The 22,837-nt window shown below is 34.8% G+C and overlaps 2 protein-coding genes across 3 annotated transcripts in view; one reads left to right on the top strand and one right to left on the bottom strand.

The window, feature by feature from the left end:
• Nucleotides 1-22,837, bottom strand: part of LOC123533130 (FACT complex subunit SSRP1-like) — a 299,019-nt gene that overhangs the window by 66,887 nt on the left and 209,295 nt on the right. The window lies entirely within an intron of this gene.
• On the top strand, nucleotides 624-22,190 carry LOC123535110 (antiviral innate immune response receptor RIG-I-like). 2 transcript variants are annotated; one of them, XM_053519290.1, is made up of 17 exons: nucleotides 624-757; nucleotides 2,407-2,485; nucleotides 3,598-3,750; nucleotides 7,485-7,573; nucleotides 7,996-8,244; nucleotides 8,432-8,594; nucleotides 8,881-8,967; nucleotides 9,599-9,771; nucleotides 10,140-10,281; nucleotides 10,583-10,819; nucleotides 11,393-11,560; nucleotides 11,704-12,306; nucleotides 13,423-13,593; nucleotides 14,198-14,359; nucleotides 14,487-14,606; nucleotides 16,625-16,843; nucleotides 18,491-22,190. In XM_053519290.1, the coding sequence occupies exons 2-17, from the start codon at nucleotides 2,410-2,412 to the stop codon at nucleotides 19,153-19,155; spliced, it is 3,477 nt and encodes a 1,158-aa protein (XP_053375265.1). In that variant the 5' UTR covers nucleotides 624-757; nucleotides 2,407-2,409; the 3' UTR covers nucleotides 19,156-22,190. The 2 variants fall into 2 exon arrangements, with proteins under 2 accessions (XP_053375265.1, XP_053375266.1); XM_053519291.1 differs by lacking the exons at nucleotides 624-757; nucleotides 13,423-13,593 and having other exon boundaries at nucleotides 785-2,485.

Genomic DNA, 22,837 nt, shown 5'->3' with positions numbered 1-22,837 from the left:
CTTTGATAGTTTAGGAGAAAACTTGACCTAAACACAAAACTTAACCAAGAAATCTGTATTTCTAAGTCCAAAAGGGGCCATAATTCTTGCAAAAAGCAGGATGGAGTTATGTTTCTTGCTGTAAAGGGTTAGCTTATGATGGTGAAGAAGTGTTGCAAGTTTTAAAGCAATAGCTTTGTTAGTTTAGGAGAAAAGCTGACCTAAACACAAAACTTAACCAAGAAATCTGATTTTCTAAGTCCAAAAGGGGCCATAATTCTTGCAAAAAGCAGGATGGAGTTATGTTTCTTGCTGTACAGGGTAAGCTATTGATGGTGAACAAGCGTTGCAAGTTTCAAAGCAATGGCTTTGATAGTTTAGGAGAAAAGCTGACCTAAACATAACACTTAACCAGGCAACGCCGACGCCGACGCCGACGCCGATCAAGTGATGACAATAACTCATCTTTTTTTTTTTTAAAAAAATCAGATGAGCTAAAAATTATATGTGGGTTGTTAACAATGTAAACAATGTTTACAATTCCCCGTTAACTGATGTGGAAGTAAATATACAAATTTAAATCTAGCGCGGGTAAGTCCAAATGCGTATCTCCTTCTAATGTACATGTATAATCTCGCGGTACGATATCAGATAGTCACGTGGTTATTTCACCCTTCTGAAATCGAAAGTTGTTTGTTAATTTTACATTTTACGTTAAATATTGTGTTTTGTTTATATTTTTACGTCAGAAAAGGACCTATATTTTCTCCGAAAAAAAGTAATGTATTGTATACGATATATGTTATTTGCCTAATATCTTTTACACCACATGAATGTTTCTATGAAAACGTACTATCAATAAGTTACTAGATCTCGATCTCAAGTTCTTGTTGTTGAAATTGAAAGTAACGTACTAATGAAAGTATAATATTTTGAAAAAAAATGACATAATTATTTAGGCATGTCAATTTGTGTTAACAGTGTTAATATATTTTTGCGAGTCAAAATTGCAACAGTCTGATGGGAGACATTTACCTATATTATGCAAATAATACATGTGTATTATTAAGCAATATATAACTGGTAAAATCATTACCCTGTCAATGTTACGAGTAGTGATGGCAATATTAAGCTTCCAGAGACAGCAAGGACAAGAATAAATTTTATGGAAAATCGATTTGCTATATTTGAACAAATACCGCATGGAAATCAATACATTGATAACATATCATGTTACCGATTATAGATATACATTTATGTGTGCAGACCTAACAATTTTAACAATAATTGCTATTATCTTGCTTTGTTGCATTCTATACTTCCAAAGGATCCTCTTATAGATTTTATTGTCGAAATGTTTGCATTTCGGTAACCTTAGATACAAAATGTATAGTATAAAAATGTATAACCATACTTTATAATATCTCAACCATTTAAGCATCAGTGGTTGATTCCTACTGAAATTTTATTCCCTATAATGACAAATGTGTTATGAAGATTATTTTATCTTTTTCATAGGCGATAACATATTTGACTTCTTTCAGGTATATTCTCTCACCAGTAAAAAATACAGGTACTCTGCGGCTGGACTTATAGTTTTTGGCTACCCGACGCGATTTGAATTTTGAATAAAAGTATTTTTATGACCATCAGCAAATTCTGAATATTTTAAAGATGCATTTAAATCGAAAGTTGTGGGCTATTTGGTGACTCTATATGTTAAATATTAACAGGTTTTAGTATTTGTCCGCTTAATACCGAGTTCTTTTTTAAAACAAGTTATATTATAGCTATTTTTGTAATTCATTCCACGTCTGTTAACCTTCCCTACCCTACACTGCTTTCATTTTAAACAAACATACTTTTCCCCACAGGTACCGTCAAGATGTCTGTATATGCCTTTCTGTGACATTTTCCATTTGAAGCACTCTATCATTTTCATTGGTTTTCCATTGTATCGCTCGTTCCATACATAATATCTTCACGAAAATATGATGGATGTTGTTCACGAGAAGAAAGTTTTGTCTTCACAAAAAAAAAATAATATTAAATAAATAAATACAAATTTTAAGAAATGGAAGCCTTTTCGTTTTGGCTTGGTTCCATAAAATGCTATGTAATAAAATCTATAAAAAAAATCCTTTGGAAGCATAAAACGCAACCAAGCAAAAAAAACATCAGACTCGGTCTGATTGAGTCCGATCACGAGAGGTAATGAAATGTGCAACAACCCTCACGTCCTCTAGCGCCGGCTTAAACGGAACTCTATCGTCCAAAAACATTTAATGGACTCTTTGGTCCTTTAGGACCAGAAAATATAGCAACAATTATATAAATATATAGATATAGATCTTTACTAACGAAGGAAAAACATGTTTAAAGTTGTGTTATATTGTGCAGTTTTTTTATTTATTTGTACGCTACAAGAAAATGAGTGACGAGTCGAAAGCAAGTGTCAGCAGTTCCGACTCCAGTGATGTATCAGAAACTGACGATAGCGATGCTGGTAAGTAATAATTGTTTAAACATCTGGGATAGGGGCTCGAGGCTAGTTGGGGCGGAGATGATTTGATACGGGTTCTCTGATAAGATTTAATCGAATCAAGTATTATTTGCAAGCCAGTAATGTAGTAACGATATTTAAGGAATTAATATTGAGTTGGTTATTTATGATGATTATATTTGTAATTAGTCTCAAAAATGCCTTTTTTGCGTTGAAAACCGATGCATGAATTAGAGACATCCAGCGCTAAATACCATTTTTTAACCTAAAGTGTTGAAAGCTGGTCAAAACGGGAACGGTTATCCATAATGTAGTTTCTGTTCAAATTGCGTTAAAAGAAAAGTAAACGGTTAAGAGATATTTCTGACGTCGAACTAAATGCTGTAATGAATATTCAACCGCTTGATAACGACCACATGTTTGAACACAGTGTACTTATAACATTTTGCCTCAAAATTAAGTGTCATGAAACCGATCAATATTTCACTATAATGGCAAATAGGAACTGACAGGCCATGAAGTGCTTTGTATGTGTACAACTATTAAGTTACCTATTGAAAATGGCTGGTTTATTAATATTCCCAGAGAATTCAGACACTATCAGCTTTGCAATTAAAATCTTTTGGGTGCTGAATTCCATTGCACACACTTACTTGAGAAAAAAATAATTATATAAGTTTACTTTCAGCACCAAAATTGTATTAAGTTTTCTATGCTAATGAATAGTGATGGTAAGGATACGCTGTTGAAGCTTTCAATTTTTAGCAAAAGCATAATGTTGGCATGCATGTTGTATGACTGTATTATCTCATTCGTCACATGTATTTTTTCATTGATACATTGCAGTGTACTATGTATTGCAATTTTCTGTATCTGTGTTATTGTTTTTATTGTCATGTATGTCAGATGCCCTCATCAGCATTCAATTTCAAATACACTTTGAAATTCTAAAACTTTAAATTTAAACCTTTAATAGTAATACATTCGTCCAGTTTTCTTGATAATTCTCTAAATCAAATTTACCGCATATTTCTTTTTTAAAAAAGGAATAAACTTGTTGTAGTCTTTTATAGATAACCCTTTCCGAGGTTCTAAATGGCTAGTTATTTCTACAGATAGTGATGGTCTGAAACCAAGAAAGTACCAACTAGAACTGGCAGAGAATGCTTTAATGGGAAATAATACCATCATCTGTTCAGGCACCGGATCCGGTAAAACAATCGTAGCGATGCATATAATAAAGAAACATTTAGAGGGAGCACCTAAAGGTGAAAATAATATTTCCTTGTTTCATAACTATTTCTGTTGTACTTGTTTCGCCTCTTGGACTTTGTTTACAGATACAAAACACAATACAGAATCATTGCTAACGGTTAGTCATGCTGATTTGGTATTTATAACCCAAGATACAAAGGGAAATATATTGGAGTTACCTATGTCCGTCGTTCCTTCCGTTCGCCTGCCCATCTATACACAGGTGGCAGTAACGTACCTAGGATACAGTATGGATCCATGAGCCATATGCACTTAAATTTACTACAATTATAATGTTTTCTTAGGAAAAAAATGACAAAAAGCCATTTTGAAAAAAAATTTGCTCCTGTGACAATGAGCCATGAGAAAGGTGATCAAGAACAGTTTGACATGTGCATTGCTTCCAGGTCCGTATTTTTTTTTCAAAACAATATTTCCTTATCAATGGTTGGCCGCCTTTTCGGCAAAAGATTAATCTTTCAGAAAAACCTTACTTCAAAACCCAGTTCCAAACCGTTTACGCATCACAAGCGAGCAACGGCATACGAAACGATAGTGATTTCTCCACCCGAATAAATCCCACACATTTTTCGCATCGAAGGCGCCCCCCTAAAACACATCAAGCTCACAGTGCGAGTTTAAAATAACGATATAACCGTTCATAACAGACTAAACACAAACTGACAAGACCGAAAACTAGGTTCAACCCTACTTTGTTACTTACAAATTCGCTATTTAACATTTTCACTTTCGGAAATTACCTTCGCCTGCCATGATTGCCGTTGACAAGACGGTGGTTGTAAAGAACGTTTTCATTGGCGGAGACAGTTTACGTATTTCAAACGTAGCGATAAAATCCAAAGAGTACCCGAATATAAACAAGCAGCGATGGCTCACGAGGATTATTTACCAAATTCAAATAAATAACAACTGGTAAGTAATTAAGTAGAATTGAACCTTATTTTTAGTCTTGTAAGCCTATATTTAGCCTATTCTGACTGCTTGCAGTGCTAATTTTAACTGACATGGTGTACTTGATTTGTTTTACGGGGGAGACTTCGGTGCGAAAAATGTGTGGGATTTATTCGGGTGGAGAAATCACTATCGTTTCGTATGCCGTTGCTCGTTTGTGATGCGTAAACGGTTTGGAACTGGGTTTTGAAGTAAGGTTTTTCTGAAAGATTAATCTTTTGCCGAAAAGGCGGCCAACCATTGATAAGGAAATATTGTTTTGAAAAAAAAATACGGACCTGGAAGCAGTGCACATGTCAAACTGTTCTTGATCACCTTTCTCATGGCTCATTGTCACAGGAGCAAAATTTTTTTCAAAATGGCTTTTTGTCATTTTTTTCCTAAGAAAACATTATAATTGTAGTAAATTTAAGTGCATATGGCTCATGGATCCATACTGTATCCTAGGTACGTTACTGCCACCTGTGCATCTATACTTCGTGTCCATTCCATAACTTCTTAATCGCTAGGAACATTTTCTTAAACTGGCTTCAGTTATTTACCAGACTAAGACGATATGCATTAAGGTCACAATGGCAAGGTAACAAGGTTAAACTGTGGTCAAAATTTAAGTAGCTTAACAACTCGTCCGCCCAATATTATCTTAACTGCTACCAAGATTTTTATAAAACTACCATCAAATGCTAAACTTATCAAGACAACGTGCAGAGCACAAAACCAAGGTTATGGGGTCCAATGTCAAGGTCACACCAGGGGGACAAAGGTCAAATAGCTTTAATTCATGTCAGATCCATGTCGTAAAAATCGCTCTGAAGATTTCCGTAAAACTTACATCAGTTAGTATCCTCATTAAGACGACGTGCAAAGGACATGATCCTACGTCATAGGTCAAGGACACACTTAGAGGTCAACGATCAATTAGTTTAAACTCGTGTCCATTCCATACATTCTATTCCACAAGAATAAATTTCAGCATTAATTTGCATTAATTGTTAACCTAATCCAAACAACACGCAGAGTTCAAAACCAGGCCACTAGGTCCAAGGTCAAAGTCAAACTTGGAGGTCAAATTTCAAATAACTTGATTGTGTGTCCCACTCATATTTCCTTAAGCTGTGGCTGGACTTTCATTTATATATCATCCTTTGATTACCTCGTCAAAACGACATGCAAAGTACAGAACCAACATCACAATATCACTAGGTCTTCTTGAAGATCAGAGGTCACGGTCAAAGATTATACTTTCCTAGCCTGGGAATCCAGTCTGACAATTTCTAACTTTTTTTCTACCTGCAAATTGACAATATCAGAAACGCGATGAATGCCAATTAACACTAATTAGCGCAAATTAAGTGGGATCTTTAATGCATAGATATTAGGTATGATTTCTTCAGACAAAGCACGAATATTATCAACGGCTTCCCAGGCTAATACTTTCCCTGTATAAAACACGGCGTAACAGAGGTATTAATCACAGTCATTTATAGCTCTAGTTGTTAGTTGTGTTTTATTTATTTACTTTGTTACCGTGCACATTTTTTTTTTGAGAATCATATGAGTTAGGCGAAAGATCCCTTTAAATTAATTAAATTGCATTTTTGTGCTCCATAGTAATATCGTGGTAATGCTTTTGTAAATTCTAGTTGATATTTGTTGTACATGTTATTTTACTCATAGCTGCTAAATTTCAATTTGTAATAAAACGAGTTTTACCATAGCCGCTTGAAGCTCTATCAATAAATATATGCATTATCATATCCCACTCACCTTAATATACTCAAGAGATCTAACCTGCATATACTTTTTAATTGATTGAGCTTCAAACAACTGTGGTTTAACCAGGGTTTTTCCCTTTAAATAATTTAAAACTGCAATTAACTTTCTTCCTTCTGCAGCCATATTATCACATCGAACTGATGTGTAATGTGGGTATTTGTATTTATTCCTGTTTTCTTCCATACAGTTTGTTTGAAAACCGATATAGTATTTCCAGAGTTATTACCCTTTGATAAATTTAAAACTGCATATTTTGTAATTCTGCAGCCATACCTTTGTAATGATTGGTCACACTGAGCTGATATTATTAGTACGGGTGCTGTTTAACTCTTACAGCTTTAAGGTTTTCTGGCATATTAAGTAAGTATGATCAGAGTTATTGCCCTTTATATTAATTGAGAACTACCATTTGTGTCATTTTGCAGTCATAGGCTGTGAGCTTTGGAATGGTTTACTGTATATATTATGTGAGTTTTTATGTGTATTCATAGCGGTTTCCCTTCTAGTGTTGTGAAAGTCAAGTAATCAGATTTATTGCTTTTGATTTTGTTACAGTCATCATTTTTGCTGTTATCTTTATCATAGTGTATGATTTTTCTGGACTTTTTTTTTTGGTAATGCTTATATCGAATGGATAATGTTTTCCGCGAGTCAAATTATACTGTCCGTAGTTACACGGAGTTATTTTCCATAGATTAATTAGAAATTGCAATTTCTGTCCCTCCAGTAACAAACCGAGTTTAGTTACGTAAATGGTTTTATCCTATTTGTATGGCAGGTATAGCCTCTGAAATGGTTAAAAAAGGAAAGACAGCTTATTACCTATACATGATAAGTCGGTGCATATTTGATATTTTTATATCTCTGACCAAATCAGCAATTATCTTACCTGGTTCGGAACATACGTACATTTCACGGAGGAGTTTGCTTTTTTCTTCACAAAAGTAATACCTATTTCTGCCATTGTACCATAAGGTTGAAAGAAGTTGTTTTTTACCAGGTGAAAGGAAAGTTGTTTTTATGGCGAGAACAGGTGCCCTTATAAAGCAGCAAGCAGAAAAATGTAAACAGTGCCTACCACAGTACGAGGTAATATTTACCTTTAAAGCCAAGACAAATATTCATGATGTTTCTATTAAACGAGAATATAGCATTGTTTTGATAAATTATTAACCACAAGAAACACATTCCAAATTTACTACTATCGGTAATATAATCACTGTATGAACAAGTACAAAAAAACAAACATACATTTGTATATACATATACATATATACATATAAATAGAATACAGTACCCTCTGTAGTGCCATCATCAGTATGAAGAAACCAAATTGAACATGTATTGTGTTCCATACTATATTTAAAACACATGCAGTGACTTATATGCAGACATATTAAATGTGTCCCTGGCCATAATTTCGAAAATACTGAACATTACTTTATTTTTATATGCCTTGATATCAGATACTTCTTTAAAACTTTTAAAATTCTTTATTGTGTTTATTGTAGACGCGACTTATTACTGGCGACGAGGAAAGGACCAAATCAATAAATATGTTCATGCAACACTGCGATATTCTGTGCTTTACTCCTCAAATACTGGTGAACAGTCTAGATGACAACCTGATAGAAAGCCTCTCCGTATTTTCTTTGTTGGTACTGGATGAATGCCATAACACAAGAGGAAACGAACCATACGCCATGCTTATGAGAAAATATTTGATTGAAAAATGTACTGGGAAAAAGGAACTGCCACAGGTGGGTGAAGTTATTCATTATTGTTTTTGTTCAATGCACTTTATCTTTTTCCGTTCACTTTGATTGTGGTTTTCTAGAAAGAATCTCCAAGCTTCAAAAAATATTGTTTCTTGTTGTTGTTTTTTTATACGTTACAAAAAAAGTTTCACCGTAGATATATTCACTTCTTTATACTTCTTTTTTAAAGATAGTTGGATTGACGGCTTCAGTAGGTGTAGGGAAGTCTAGGACGATTAAAGAAGCAGAAGAATACATTTTGAGGCTTTGCGCGTGTTTAGATGTTTGCCACCTTTCTACAGTTAAAAAGAACGAAAAGGGTTACAAGAAGCACATCAAAGAATGTACAGAAGGTGACCTTTGCCTTAACTTGAAACCGATTTTCTGTGTTCTCAGCATTAAAATAAATATGCAAAGACAGGTTTATTTAACCTAAACAGTTGTTTTTGTATCAAAGGGTATTATGCTTTTTACAGTTTATGTTGTCTAAACAATTCTTGGTTTCACAATTTCGATCAATATCTAAATTCAAAGACAAATTGTTTATTACACAGATGACTCTTTCCTACAAACAGAGTTAGTTAGGCCAAGGCAAGTGATATGTATAATTTTGCATGATGTAGTGATTCACCATTTCAGAAACAATACGTTTGGAGAAGCGGACGACAGACCCAGCCAGAGGTATACTTCTATCTGCAATGAAAGAAACTGAGGGCATGTTAGAAGGTAATAGTTGAATTAGCCAGTCAAGAAATATGTAGAACCATCTTTGCAATGGTCGCTAAATGTGTTTTTTGTTTTATGTCTTTGTTTCACACTTTACTTCGTTTGTCTCGTTCTGTATAAATGACTATCGTCGTCAGAATCATATATTTTGCTGTTGAGTTTTGTTAAAGGGTGGCGTTATTGGAACGTGGCTGTTAATATATTTGGTGAGTGAAATCAGTTTTAGTCTTCACGGCCCGATTGTGCTTAGTGCATTAGATACCTAATCTAGGTGAGTTTTATGTATTTCTCTGGACCCGCTTGACAGCATCGTAGCGGATCGTGAAATTTACATTATCAAAGTGGATGGTCGTTAAAATAAAAACTTTACAGCGGAAACATTTTTGGTAATAACATTTATGCAAATCTGCATGTATAGTTTTTATATATACCTGACTTTCTGAAAATTACATTGGTGTCTATGCGTGTGGGTGTGGATGTTTGTCGTGTGCAAGTCCGCCAGCTTATGTTGTGCTTTAGGGAGCGTGCGTTTTTAGAATGTTTATCCTGTTGGATATTCATCTTTGTTGTGTTTTGAGACAATAATATTTGGACTTAAAAGTTATCACGTAAATTGATGTTTCCTTTAAAGAAAATGGTCTCATGCAGCCAGATATAAGTGACCTGATTTCAGAGAAACATCCAAGTGACAATGAGTCCCAGGAATATAATAAATGGACGGTCGAAATTATGAAAGCGGCACAGTTAAAAGTTGATGATTATGACATATCAAGGGACATAAGTTCCTGTGCAAAGTATCTAAACGCAAGTATCTGTATAAATATTTACCATGCCAAAATAAAATATTTTGTTATGATGCCATTGTTTTACCACTTTTCACTTTTAAGTTAGTAGGACTTGGTATTTTTCTAACCGTCAAGTAAGGTACTGTTTATTTCATTTGATGCAAGTATATTTTGAGTACACTATCCCCACAACTATGTCATACTGAACATAAATATAAAAATGTATCTAATTGAAAAAATTATTAATAGATTATGTTTTGAATATCATAAGTACCAGTTTTAATTTGTTTTGTAATTTGTTTATCCTGCCTGTTAGTAGATGAGTGTATAAAACAAAGCCTCGATTGTTTTTCTAATGTTTGAACAGAATTTTACAACAAATTTCAGATATACAACTCGGCCCTTGAAGTTAACAAACTGTTACGAATCAAGGATATTATTAGGTATTTAGCCGAGAAACACAAGCAAGAAGGAGAACACAAGAGTAAATTAACAGATATGGAGACACAGCTCTACAATAACCTTATAGGTCACATTTAGACCTTAGATTAATTTCTAATGCATTTACCTTAACAAGAATAAACCAAAATGATTTCTTAAGCGCATACTTATATTATTGACAACATTGCTACATGCAAATACCCATAAGTTAGCACAAAAAGAATCATTTGTCAACAGAAACCACTTGAATATGCATCAACTTAAAGTTATATATACTAGTACACCATATTATAATTTCAAGAAGTAGAGATCGAGGCTAATGATAATTTAGAACAACAAAACACACAACAGACATAATGTTACCTTTGACTTCACTTTTCTTATTGAAGGCGTACAGAAAAAGTTGAAAGCAGAGATTAAATGGACAGACAATCCGAATGTGCAGATATTGAGCAAAACTCTTTGCACAATGTTTGCTGAAAAAGGTGCTGAATCAAGAGCAATGATTTTCGTGAAGACTAGAGCAACTTGCAGGTCTCTTGCTGCATATTTAGACGAGGATCTTCAAAAGAATGGAATTAAAGCGAGTCCTCTTTACGGCAAGGAAGATCGTGCAGGAGATGAAGGTAGATAATTCAGAATGTTAATAGAAGTTTCAATGAGAATAAATCTGTTTTTGTTGTTCATTTTCGGTTTAACGTCGTTTTTTCAACAGTGTTTCAGTTATGTAATAGCGAACAGTTAACATATTAAACCACTTTTCTTGGACTCTGTACCAGTACAAACATTTTTCAAAGTAAACAGCCAACGTCCCCACATAAATTAGAGTTGAAGAATGAATGATCTGATAAGCGATGTCTTTTATCGGTCGTCAAGGGCTCGAAGTTGCGACCCCGCAATCCATAGATCTTCGCTCGCTCTACTAAACTTAGCAGGCAGACTGGATGATAATTAGATTAACCAGAATTGATTAATATAAATGAGACAAATTGGTACAGCAAAAACATTGTATTTATTTTTCGGAAAAGTGTATGTTGCCATTTTTTTTGATTTCACAAAGAAAAATACTTAAGAAGGGGTACTATTATTTAGTTATTAAGCCTTTGTGAGATTTTACAAATATTCGTTTTCCTTCCGATACCTCCAGTTTCAGAAATATGTTAAGATATATCTGTTTGGTGATTCTTTATGTTCAATAGGTATGACGGAAAATGTACAGACAGATATCCTTAAAAGATTTCGGGAAGGTATATACAAAGTGCTTGTTTGTACAGCAGTTGGAAACGAAGGTATAGATGTACCAGACTGTAACATTGTTCTCAGCTACGAATACTCTGGTGACGAAATCACGAAAATACAAATGAAAGGTAATTGAACGAAAGTTGCATCATTCAATGAAATTCTTAAGTGGTGATCTGTGAGTACCGCCTAGTACCTGAATTTGATAAAAAAAAAAGATTGGAAACAAGTTCTAACCGCGACACATATATCACAATGGTTTGTTTTCCAGGTCGAGCACGTCAGATGGAGGCAACTGCAGTTACAATGGGTAGTGAGAAAATTTTGGAACAAGAGAGGACCAATGCCTATAAAGCGTTAATGATGTCTCGTGCACTGGATGAAGTTTGCAAATTGGATCCAAAGCTGATAAAACAGAAAATAGTGACGTTTCAAAAGGAAGAAATACAGAAATATCGGTTTAAAAAAGAAGCGAGCAAATACACCAATAGCAAAAAATCTTCTGAAGATGCATACGAAATTCTGTGTGGGAAATGTAATACATTTGCGTGCAACATTTCTGATGTTAGACAGATGGGTCATGACCACATTGTTGTCGACAAAACATTTGAGGAGAGAATAATTAAGAAAGAACATAAAAGACCAAAAACATACGACGGGATATTTAAAAAGTATAAGATGTATTGTAAGAAATGCCCACTAGATTGGGGTATAATAGGTATCAAAGACGGTTTAGACTGTATGACGTTGAAAATTACAAATCTCAAATTCAAGAATCTGCGCACAGGGCTTCCAAGCATATACAAGAAATGGAAGGACATGCCATATGACGTACAAAAAATTGGTGTCGCCGACCTGCCAGATATACTAAATGGTATGCTTGCATAATTTATTGATCTTATGGAATTTGCATGTAGGTATCTAATTTGCGGTGAAGTATTAGACGCACCAGTATCACACAAACAATATTGTTTGCGATTTGCTCTCGATTATTTACATTTTGCATAAATTTGTACTTGTTGGATTTTTGAAGCAACCCGTCTGCAATATTTTTCCGTTACAGCTTCTTTTTGTTGTAGGCCTACTTTGAAAATGCGTGGCTCTGAGGTTGTGTTTTAGTGCTCTGTGCTTCCGAGAAATCTACCCTTCCTTATCATCTTTTGAACACAAATCTTGTCAGCAATGTGAAGAAGAAGTCAAACATTATTTTAATACATGTTTTATACTCATTTTAGGGATTTACTTTGTGTGAGCATTAGACTTGATAAGCCAACCATAGAGCTTCAAAATGAAGAATTTAATCCTCCTTACAGGCTTTGCCTAATTATGATAGATTAAACATACACTACACAAGCAAACCTAACAACATTAGAAATGCTTCTAATCAGCTCACTGATGGGCATAGCGAAATTGACTTGTTTATTAGATAAGGGTTTAATACTGTGTCCAAAACTGTCATTCTGAGTTGGAAGTCAATATTTATTTTGGAAGAAAAAAACATGACTACTGATGTAAATGTCTTCCATCAAACTGTCACAAAGACTGAATATGAAATCTAGGCAGGGCCATACTAAAGTAGATCTATGTTTAACGTTCCCAACGATATAAAAAAAAATTAAACTGACTGAATAAATAGTTTTCATTCATCTATATATCTTGGTGTTTTTTTCCGAACTGAGTGTCAGTAGCTTACCCTCAAGAAAATGCTAAACATAGCTATAGATCCAATTCGGTATACGTTAAATTGGATATAAATTCATTGCTTAAATATGGTCCGTGAATGAAAAGCATCCTGCATGATTTTGTTGAGTATAGTCATGTAACAGAACTCTTGTTTGATCATTTTGCATATATTACCAGATAAAAAATAAAATCTGTAAAAAAGATCCTTTGGAAGCATAGAATGCAACCAAGAACAATAATAGAAGACTTGGTTTGGTTGAGTCTGTTCACGAGAGTCATACTAAAATGTTTAAAACAATTGTTACAGAACGGAACGCCCGAACAGAAACACAGAGCCTGCCCTTTGAAACGAGTACTGAACATAAAAACAGAAACCATAGTGACATGGTAACATCAGTTAGAACAGGGGATTTCAGTACTAAACTGGTTGAAACAGACACGGACACAGAAGGTGCTTCTGTTGAAGAATCCATAAATGGTATGAAGAGATATGAAAAAGATATTGTCATAATCTTTTCTGTGAACCTTGTATGGACTGGCAAATTCTCCATTTCTAGAACCTCAAAGTGCAATGTCAGATTATATTAAATATGATTATATATGATTAACAAGGAAGCAGGGTTTAACCTAGAGGCCGAAAATATTTTTGGACCTTAAGGATCATGATGCCCATTCAATATTTGTAGTGTTCCGCTTAAGCCATAGCTTGGAGCGTTGCACGTTGAATGTGTTGTATATTTCTTTACCCTCCCACTTGCATTCTGTGCTTCCAGTGGAATTTTATAAATTTATTTAGTATCTACTTCAAAGTTAATGTTATTGTTTCAAAACTGTCGCTATAGCTCCTATTAATTGTACGAGTTTGGTTTCATAAAGTAAAAAAACTTAATGGAAAGGTGAACAATTATAACTAATTCAGGTTTCAAAAGGCTGACCGTGCAGCCGAAAATAACAAATCTATTTTGATAACCGTTTTAACATTTTAATTATAGATGTGATCAATACATTTGTAGCGTTTGGAGAGAAGAATTTAATGCTTTGACTATTTGCAATTATTTAACAAAGTCATGTATATTAATTAGATGATGTTACCACAATTAGAGTCGGACGCGCAAAAGTAATAGACGCAAGCAAGGAACAGAGTTTGCAAACTGAAAGTACGAAATGTGCTGAAAAAGAGACCAGGAAACGTAAACTGAATGTGGACACCAGTGCAGAACCGGACGAAGGCTCGAAGTCAAGAAGTATGCAAATAAGTTTTTTGGTCTATCAAATGAACATACACATGTACGGTTTTTAATTTAAATCTTATGATATTGATGTTTATATGTAATCTGTCAGTAGTAAGATCAGTTAGATGTATATTTGCAGAATACACGGCGACATCTACGGGGAATATTGAGCGGGATGTCTCGTGTAGTGTTGTACAACAAGATATGAATACTACAATGCAGGATATTCCCAACACAACAGAAAGCAAACTTACAGATGGTAACAAAAACACAATTTCTTTATTGTTCTTTATTAGTTCCCTAACTGGTTGAAAACCAGTTTCGGAGACTATAGGAATGCGCTTTTCCGTCCGTCCGTCATTCCGTCATTCTGTCCGTCCTTCCGTCCGTCCACAATTTCGTGTCCGGTCCATAACTTTGTCATCCGTGAAGGGATTTTAATATTACTTGGCACAAATGTTCCCCATGATGACTCGACTTGTCTTGCACAAAACCCGGTCCCCTACATTAAAGGTCAATGTCACAATTTGAGGTCAAAGGTCAACGGGGTTTTTTTCCTGTCCGGTCCATAACTCTGCTATCCATGAAGGGATTTTAATATTACTTGGCACAGATGTACCTCATAATAAGACAATGTGTCATGCACAACTTTCAGATCCCTAGATCAAAGGTCAAGGTCACACTTGGCAGTCAAATGTTAACATGGCATGAACAGGATCTGTTTCGTGTCCGATCCATAACTCTGCCATCCATGAAGATATTTTAATATTACTTGGCACAAATGCTCCCCAAGATAAGACGACGTGTCATGCGCAAAACCCGGACCCCTAGCTTAAAGGTCAAGGTCACTATTTGAGGTCAAAGGTCAACAGGGTTTTTTTTTCCTCTCCTGTCCAGAACTCTTTCATCTGTCAAGGGATATTAATACTACTTGGCATAAATGTTCCCCATTATGCGACAACATGTCAAGTGCAACATCCAGAACCCTAGATTAAAGGTCAATGTCACACTTGGAGATCAAAGGTCAATGGGACATTTTTCCTGTCTGGTGTATAGTTTTGTCATGCAAAACAGGATTTGAAAATTACTTGGCACAAATGTTCACCACTATGAGACGGAGTGTCATGCGCAAGAATCTGGTCTCTAGGTCGAAGGTCAAGGTCACACATAGAAGCCAAATGTCAGATACAAGAATGACTTTGTCTGGAACACTCTTCATGCATGGAGGGATTTTGATGTAACTTGGCATAAATGTTCACTACCATGAGACAGATTGTTGTGCGCAAGAACCAGGTCCCTAGGTCTAAGGTCAAGGACACACTTAGAGGTCAAATGCAAAATTCAAGAATGATTTTGTCCGGAGCATTTCTTCATTATGCAGGGATTTTGATGTAACTTGGCACAAATGTTTACCACCATGAGGCACTCTTGTTTTTTTAGAATTATGTCCCTTTGTTTTACTACAAATAGCTTATATAGTAACTTACTTATTATAGGGAAAAATCAAGACCAGTTTTCTGTGGTACAGCATGCATGTTACATCCGATCTTTAGGTGTATTTTGACCTCCCTTTACCTGGTAATGAGTATTTGGTGGACTTACATAGATTTCTTTTTACTATAAATAACTTATATGATACCTTTTTTATAATAAATGCTATATGAAAACAACTATTGGGTTTTATGTATACAAATTTTAATCCAAGTGTTTTGTTTATAACATATTGTATATATAGTACAATATTGTTTATACATTATTGACAGATATCAGTTCATTATGTTATACTGCAGTAGAGCAAATTAGGTGCCTTCCAGTAGGGGACTTTGTATTGCATGGCAATACTTCATTCACTTGTTAATAACTGTATCTGGAAACTGTTTCTGATGCTTTCATATGAATAGATACACAAACTGTTAATGTTCGGACTTTCACTTCAATTGAAACGGACTCATTTAATTGATTGATGTAAGCAGTCTCATCGTACTTCGGCTGTTGTCCATTGGGATAATAAAGCCCATTCAAAAACGTTCGTACCTGTATAACAGAGCTCCGTTAAGCCGGTGCTAGCCTCGGGCGTTGGGGTGCACATTTCCTTACCTCTCATTAATACACTAAATTAAACTGTTGTTTTGCTTGGTTGCGTTCTATACTTATAATGTGTCTTCTGTTTAAACAGTATCATCCTGATTAACAGCAGTTGTGAAGTTTCATTACAATATTTCTCATGTTTAGAAATTTATCTGCTGACTTATTAGTTCTGTGTATTGTCTTGAACAGTTCAAACAAACGATTATATGACTTCAACATCTATGGCACGTGAGAGTAGCATAGGACACCCTTTGAAGAAAAGCCAAGACGATACTTTATCTGAAAGCATGCTTAAGAGATTATATGAACAAATGCAATCAGTTGGTATCTTCATAGCAAAGCAGGCTGTTGGAACTGTCTTTAGAGTGGGAAGCAAGTATCTGATGACAGCACATCATGTTGTGAAAGGTGTCTTAAATTTTACCATCTCGCTTTATAAATATTCATGATATACCAAAATAGTCGTGGTATATCAACTCTAGCTAGGTTTTAACGATACATATTCATTATACGCGCGATGGGACGTTACGTCAGTGTCTGTCCTTCTGTCTTCCAGTCCGTCCGTCAGCATTTTTGCGCCCGCTCTGTACCTCTTGAACCCCTTGAAGGTTTTCGAAAAAAACTTGACACAAATGTTCACCACATCGAGATAGCTTGCAGAGCGCATGTTCTGGATGATTCGATTTAAGGTCAAAGTCATAAATGTGGCCTCCTGAGTGTTAACAAGCCTTTCCTTTGATATGACTAGATTACCTAGATTCTGACCCCACAGAACGAAGTTTTAACTTGGTTTGTAATCATTAAAATAAACATTCTGACAAAGTTTCATGTAGCCTTTAGGGTGTTTACAAGCTTTTCATTTTATTTGACCTGGTGATCTAGGTTTTTACCCCATATGACCCAGTTTCAAACTTTTCCAAAGGATCATCAAGATAAACAAGTTTTTATTAAATCAAAGCATAAATGAAAACTCTATTTGGCTGAAAGGGCCAAAATAGAAAATTTATGCCCCTTTCAGGGACAGTAACTCTAGAACCCATGATAAAATTTAGCTGGTTTTCGAAAGGAATTGAGATCTAATTGTGACTTAAGTTGTGTGTAAGTGTGGTTAACATTGAATGTAAAATGTCACTTCTGTCGTATTCAAAAGGTCCATCAGGGGCCGTAACACCGGAACCTTTGATTGGATCGATGGATTCATCATTGAATCCAAGCTCTATTGCTGTTAAAGATATTTTGCAAGTTTGTATTAAATGCAACCATAAATGAAGTCTTTATTTGGCAGCAGAAGACAAAATAGCAACTTTTGGCCCTTTAAAGGGCCATTACTCTGAAACCCAAGATGGAATCTGGCCAGTTTTCGAAAGAACCGAGATATTATGTAAATACAAGTTGTGTGCAAGTTTGGTTAAATTTGATTGCAAAATGTGGTATCTATTGTTTACACAAGCCAAAATAGGAAATTGTGATCCTTTAAGGGGCCATAACTCAGAAAACCATGATGGGGTCTGGCCAGTTTTTGAAAGATATTATCCCAATGCAAATTATGTGCAAGTTTGCAAAATGTGGTCTTCATGGTGTTCACAAGAAATTGTGGACGGACGGACGACGGACCAAGGGCGATCACAAAGGCTCACCTTGTCACTATGTGACAGGTGAGCTAGAAACTTGGCTCAATTGTTCACCACATCCAGACGACGAGCAGAGCTCATGTTTTGGATGGCTCGCTTCAAGGTCAATGTCACGCTTAGAGATCAAAAGTCATACCTTAAGGCGTATATTGCTCCGCATTGCGATGCTTTTGTTGTTAATATGGTATAATCCACATAAGAACTTATTGCTCGTTCAATTTACTTGATATTGAATAAATATGTCTACGGTGCAGACAAGTTTATATTTTCTGCCGTTTTATTAAATTGTAAGGGTTTTTTTGTACAAAAAGTCTTAAATGATTTAATTTGGAAAAACATAGTTCAGCTATCAGAAATCTACTGTTATAAGTACCAAATCAAAAAACTATAATAAAGATAATACTTTGATAACTCGATGTTTTAGGGTTGGTTATGGACGATTCTGTATACGTAACTTTCCACGAATACGCGCTTGCTCACCAGAAGGAAGTCTATCGTATAGAGAAAGTCATCTTTCTCAATCAAGATTTAGATGTCGCTGTATTAGAATTAGCAAATTCGGACAGTACCCTCCCTCCGAAAATGCAACTCAGCAAGGATGATGTTGATATACTGAATGTAAAGGAAGTCTCCTTAATTGGATACGGTCACCCAGGGAAATCTTACATCAAACATCTAGATCCGAGATGCAAACTGATTTCTGCTCAATCTCATAGGTTTTTGGAAGCTCATACATGGCTTGACCAAAACATTACATATATAAAAAATGCTGTGAGTAAATTGGGTCAGGATCCGGCAATAGTCGATAAAGGTTATGGTTGTTACGCTGACAATAATAAAATTATTTTTGATTGTTTCATGCAACAAGGAGCCTCTGGATCTCCGGCTTTGACCTATAACAATTATGGGCAAGTGAAAGTGGCTGGTATCCTGACCCATGGGTTGCCTGAATTTTACTTCCTTATGCCAGAACTAACGCGACATCTTGTGGATAGTAACCATAGATTTGAAGTAGCTTCTAAGATGAGTAGTATCTACAGCAGTATTTTAAACGAAAATGAGGATTTAGCAAACGATTTATTTGAATAGACCAATTATACACTTGACGAAATTTCAAACGTGCCCAAGTCCAGTATTGACTATCTTTTAAATATAAATCCTGTTTCATTGACATCTGAATGCAGGCGGTAAAATGCAATGAACCCGGATTCGAGCCAAGGTGAACGACCGGCAAATAGTTTGGACAGAAAAATAACATTTGTCGAATGCCTCTTCAAATCATGACCAAAACGATATATATCTTTTGAAGAATTTATATAATTGCATATTGATCACATTTTAAAGTATGTGACAAAAGACTGGACAACAAGCCTACACCGTTTTTGAGTTATTTTTACGAATATTGCTTGAAAGTAAATAGAAAGGCAATAGGTCGTGTTGTAGAACTTGAAAATGGCGTTTTTAACGTAATGTAAATTATGTCTAGCATTATTTTATCAGTGTCTTTGGTCTTTGTTGGGTTTAATATATTACGAGAAACAGATGCTTATTGATTCATCCTCCCTCTTCTCAAATTATTTCTGAAGTGCGAGCAAGTGCTCCCTTTTCAAATCGGTATTAAGATCAAATTTTAGTAATAACTAGTATCTAATTTTAAAGCATCTGTTCCTCGGATTTAGCATGTTAATACTTGTTTCTTTGAACTTGGCGTGAATTTTACAGAAAAAAGTATCTGAGTAATTAATTAACTATTAAGATCACAGTTGATTTTTGTTTTTGAGTTGTAACTCACATCAACACAATTTTAGATCGTATGTCGACTTTCCTGCTAGTTGAGCTGGCAGAAGACCCAGGTGGCCGCCTGGAAATTATTCCAGGCATGGGCGCGCACTTTTATAGAACCTCCGACCTTCCATAAACCTTCACATGAACGAATCCTACATTACCAGCGAGGTGATCAAACCTACAGCTGTGAGGGGCGAGTGATTCGAAGAAAGCGGGCTAAACCACTCAGCATCTGAGGCCCCCACATAATAACAGCAAATCATGAAATTATAAAGCAGTGGTTTTAGTTTTTGTTAACGATATGTAAAAGGATTTGCATTGGTCTATATTAGCTAGATTAAGGTGTGGCGTGACACATCTAAAACTAGAAATGGGCAGATATGAAAGGCTTGATGTTAGCAACAATGGTTGTCCTATGCGTGTAGAAGAAGAAGAAAATAGAAAAAAATAGTTTCACTAATTTGTTAGAAAAATGGTTTCATTAGAAATAATGTATTAGTCACTGCATATTTATATCAGTGTACGATGTGATCATAAAAACAAGATTGACACTATATAAATATTGCATTCCTGAGAGGGTGATATGAAAAATGTTCACCGTGAGATATATGAATATTGACCGAGGCGCCAGCCGAGGTCTATATTCATATTTCGAGGGGTGAACATTTTTCATATCACCCTCTCAGGAATGCAGTATTTATTTTATTATACCGAAAGCTTATAAGGGCCAAAGCATTTACTGGAAAATCAACATAATAATTTATTTAACATTAAAAGTAATTACTAACCAAATAATGAAGACAGAATTAAAGAGTCTTTACTTGTTAGCACTCATAACTTATGGCGACTTTGCTGTAATAAGAGTTTTTGATAGATTAAGTCGAGACGTTTACATATCGCTGACCCCTAGGCCTATATTTATTCTAATATTTCAACATTGCGTCAATCAGTAGCATTCGAAAAACGGCGATAACTTTCTTTTTTCTAAATGAAACATTAAGTGTGAGCACTCATTTTTTTTTTTGTTAGATCATTTCAAAACTTATTATTGTAGTTTCAATTCAATATTTGATGAAAAATTGTTTTCGAAATATTTTGCACGTAGCATAAAAAAGAAAATAATCAATGCGAAAGTATCAGTCTCTCAACGGGTGATATGAAAAAATAATATCACATGCGCAGAAAAACAAAATAACGCTGTTGCGCATGTGATATGAAATTATGGATCATATCACCTGCGCAGAAATTGAAAATAATGATTTTGCGCATGTGATATAAAATCACCGAGGAATATGATATATTATTCAAGTTAAACTAATGGGAAATTTGCATTGGACATTTATGTGAGGTATAATAAAACAAATATTTACAGCTTTACCTGCCTCCTTATAATTTTCAATAATTGTGTTGACAGCTTATACAATATTTTAGAACAGAATGCACATTTTCAGTTTTAGTAATTCATCAAGATAATAGTTAGAACTGGTTTGAAGGTATGGTTTGTGTTCACTAGACACTGTTTATATTTATGTTATAGTAATGCTTGGGATTTTCTTTATACAGTACTAAACTGTCATTAAAAGACACGGAACAACATAGCGTCCCTCAGTAGTATCCGAGTACCTCAGACCTGGTCTAATAGGATAATATTTGGACACAAACTCAGTAAAATAGACTGGTGTATTTCCAACAGAACAGTTGTACATGAAAGAGACCAATTTAGATTTTGATACTGGCTTATATAGGCGTACAGGGCTTGCTTACAACTGTAGAATTTTCTACGGTTTAAAACATTTTTTACACATGTTTTGAATTACATTGCATTTTGCTTACTTCACTTTCTGCTTTACCGTACAATATAACATTACAATAAGCCAGATACGAAATAACTAGTGACAAAACATTTAATTCTGTAGCATTCTTTGTTAGATATTTACTAATACTCTAACACATAGCTGTACAACATTTCGTTTAAACATATTCTTTGAACCCCAGTGTTTTACATTTCGTTTTAACATGCTCTTTGAACCCCAGTGTTTTATCTAAACACCAGTTATGAGCTGACATTAAAACTGTTTAGAACCATTTATATGTATATGGAGCTGACATTAGAACTGCTTAGAACCATTTATATGTATATGGAGCTGACATCAGAACTGTTTAGAACTATTTATATGTATTTGGAGCTGACATTAGAACTGTTTAGAACCATTTATATGTATATGGAGCTGACATTAGAACTGTTTAGAACCATTTATATGTATATGGAGCTGACATTAGAACTGTTTAGAACTATTTATATGTATATGGAGCCGGCATTAGAACTGTTTAAAACCATTGACTTGTGTATGGTGTTGTTAATGCTATATATTTCAATGTGATAGTTTCAATATAATTCTGGATAAGAGTTGTCCCAAATTGTATTGTATGAAAGAATGACACTTAAAGAAGCAAAATACATCATTTCTTAAGTGTTGACAACTTCCCCGATGGCAGCCCTAACCAAACCATAGATTAATTATAGCACAACAGAATTGGCCTGTCGGTTGTGATTGTGGAATAATAGTATCCAAAAACTATTAAATGGAAATATGAAAAGTAAATTACATTGAAACCAAAAGATATTTGTAAGTTCTTTTAAAAGAGAATAAAAGCACATATCTGACAGATTTCTTGCTTTTGAAAAAAAAAAACAATTGCTGTACATAACAGAAGATATATAATGTGAAAAATGTCGCACAATTTGTTTATATGCGATCACCTTAAAGAGAAATCATGATCGGTATTGAGACACAGAAAGAAACTTTTAAACTGGCACGTCATTTGAACCAGCTCTTGATGAGGACATACAAATGTCACTGTTGTCCACGGTTCATAGAATACACCGATCTATTAAGTTATCAGTTTAAGAAAATCCGAATACAGAAGGCTGGGTATACGGTTCTCAGGACGAAGTTATCTTGCAATGTTTCTTTCCAACAGTCAT

This window comes from Mercenaria mercenaria, chromosome 12 (assembly GCF_021730395.1).
Source record: "Mercenaria mercenaria strain notata chromosome 12, MADL_Memer_1, whole genome shotgun sequence".
In the NCBI taxonomy this organism is placed as follows: Eukaryota; Metazoa; Mollusca; class Bivalvia; order Venerida; family Veneridae; genus Mercenaria; species Mercenaria mercenaria.
The sequence above is the reverse complement of the archived record's forward strand: the minus strand, read 5'-3'. Positions and strand labels throughout refer to the sequence as shown.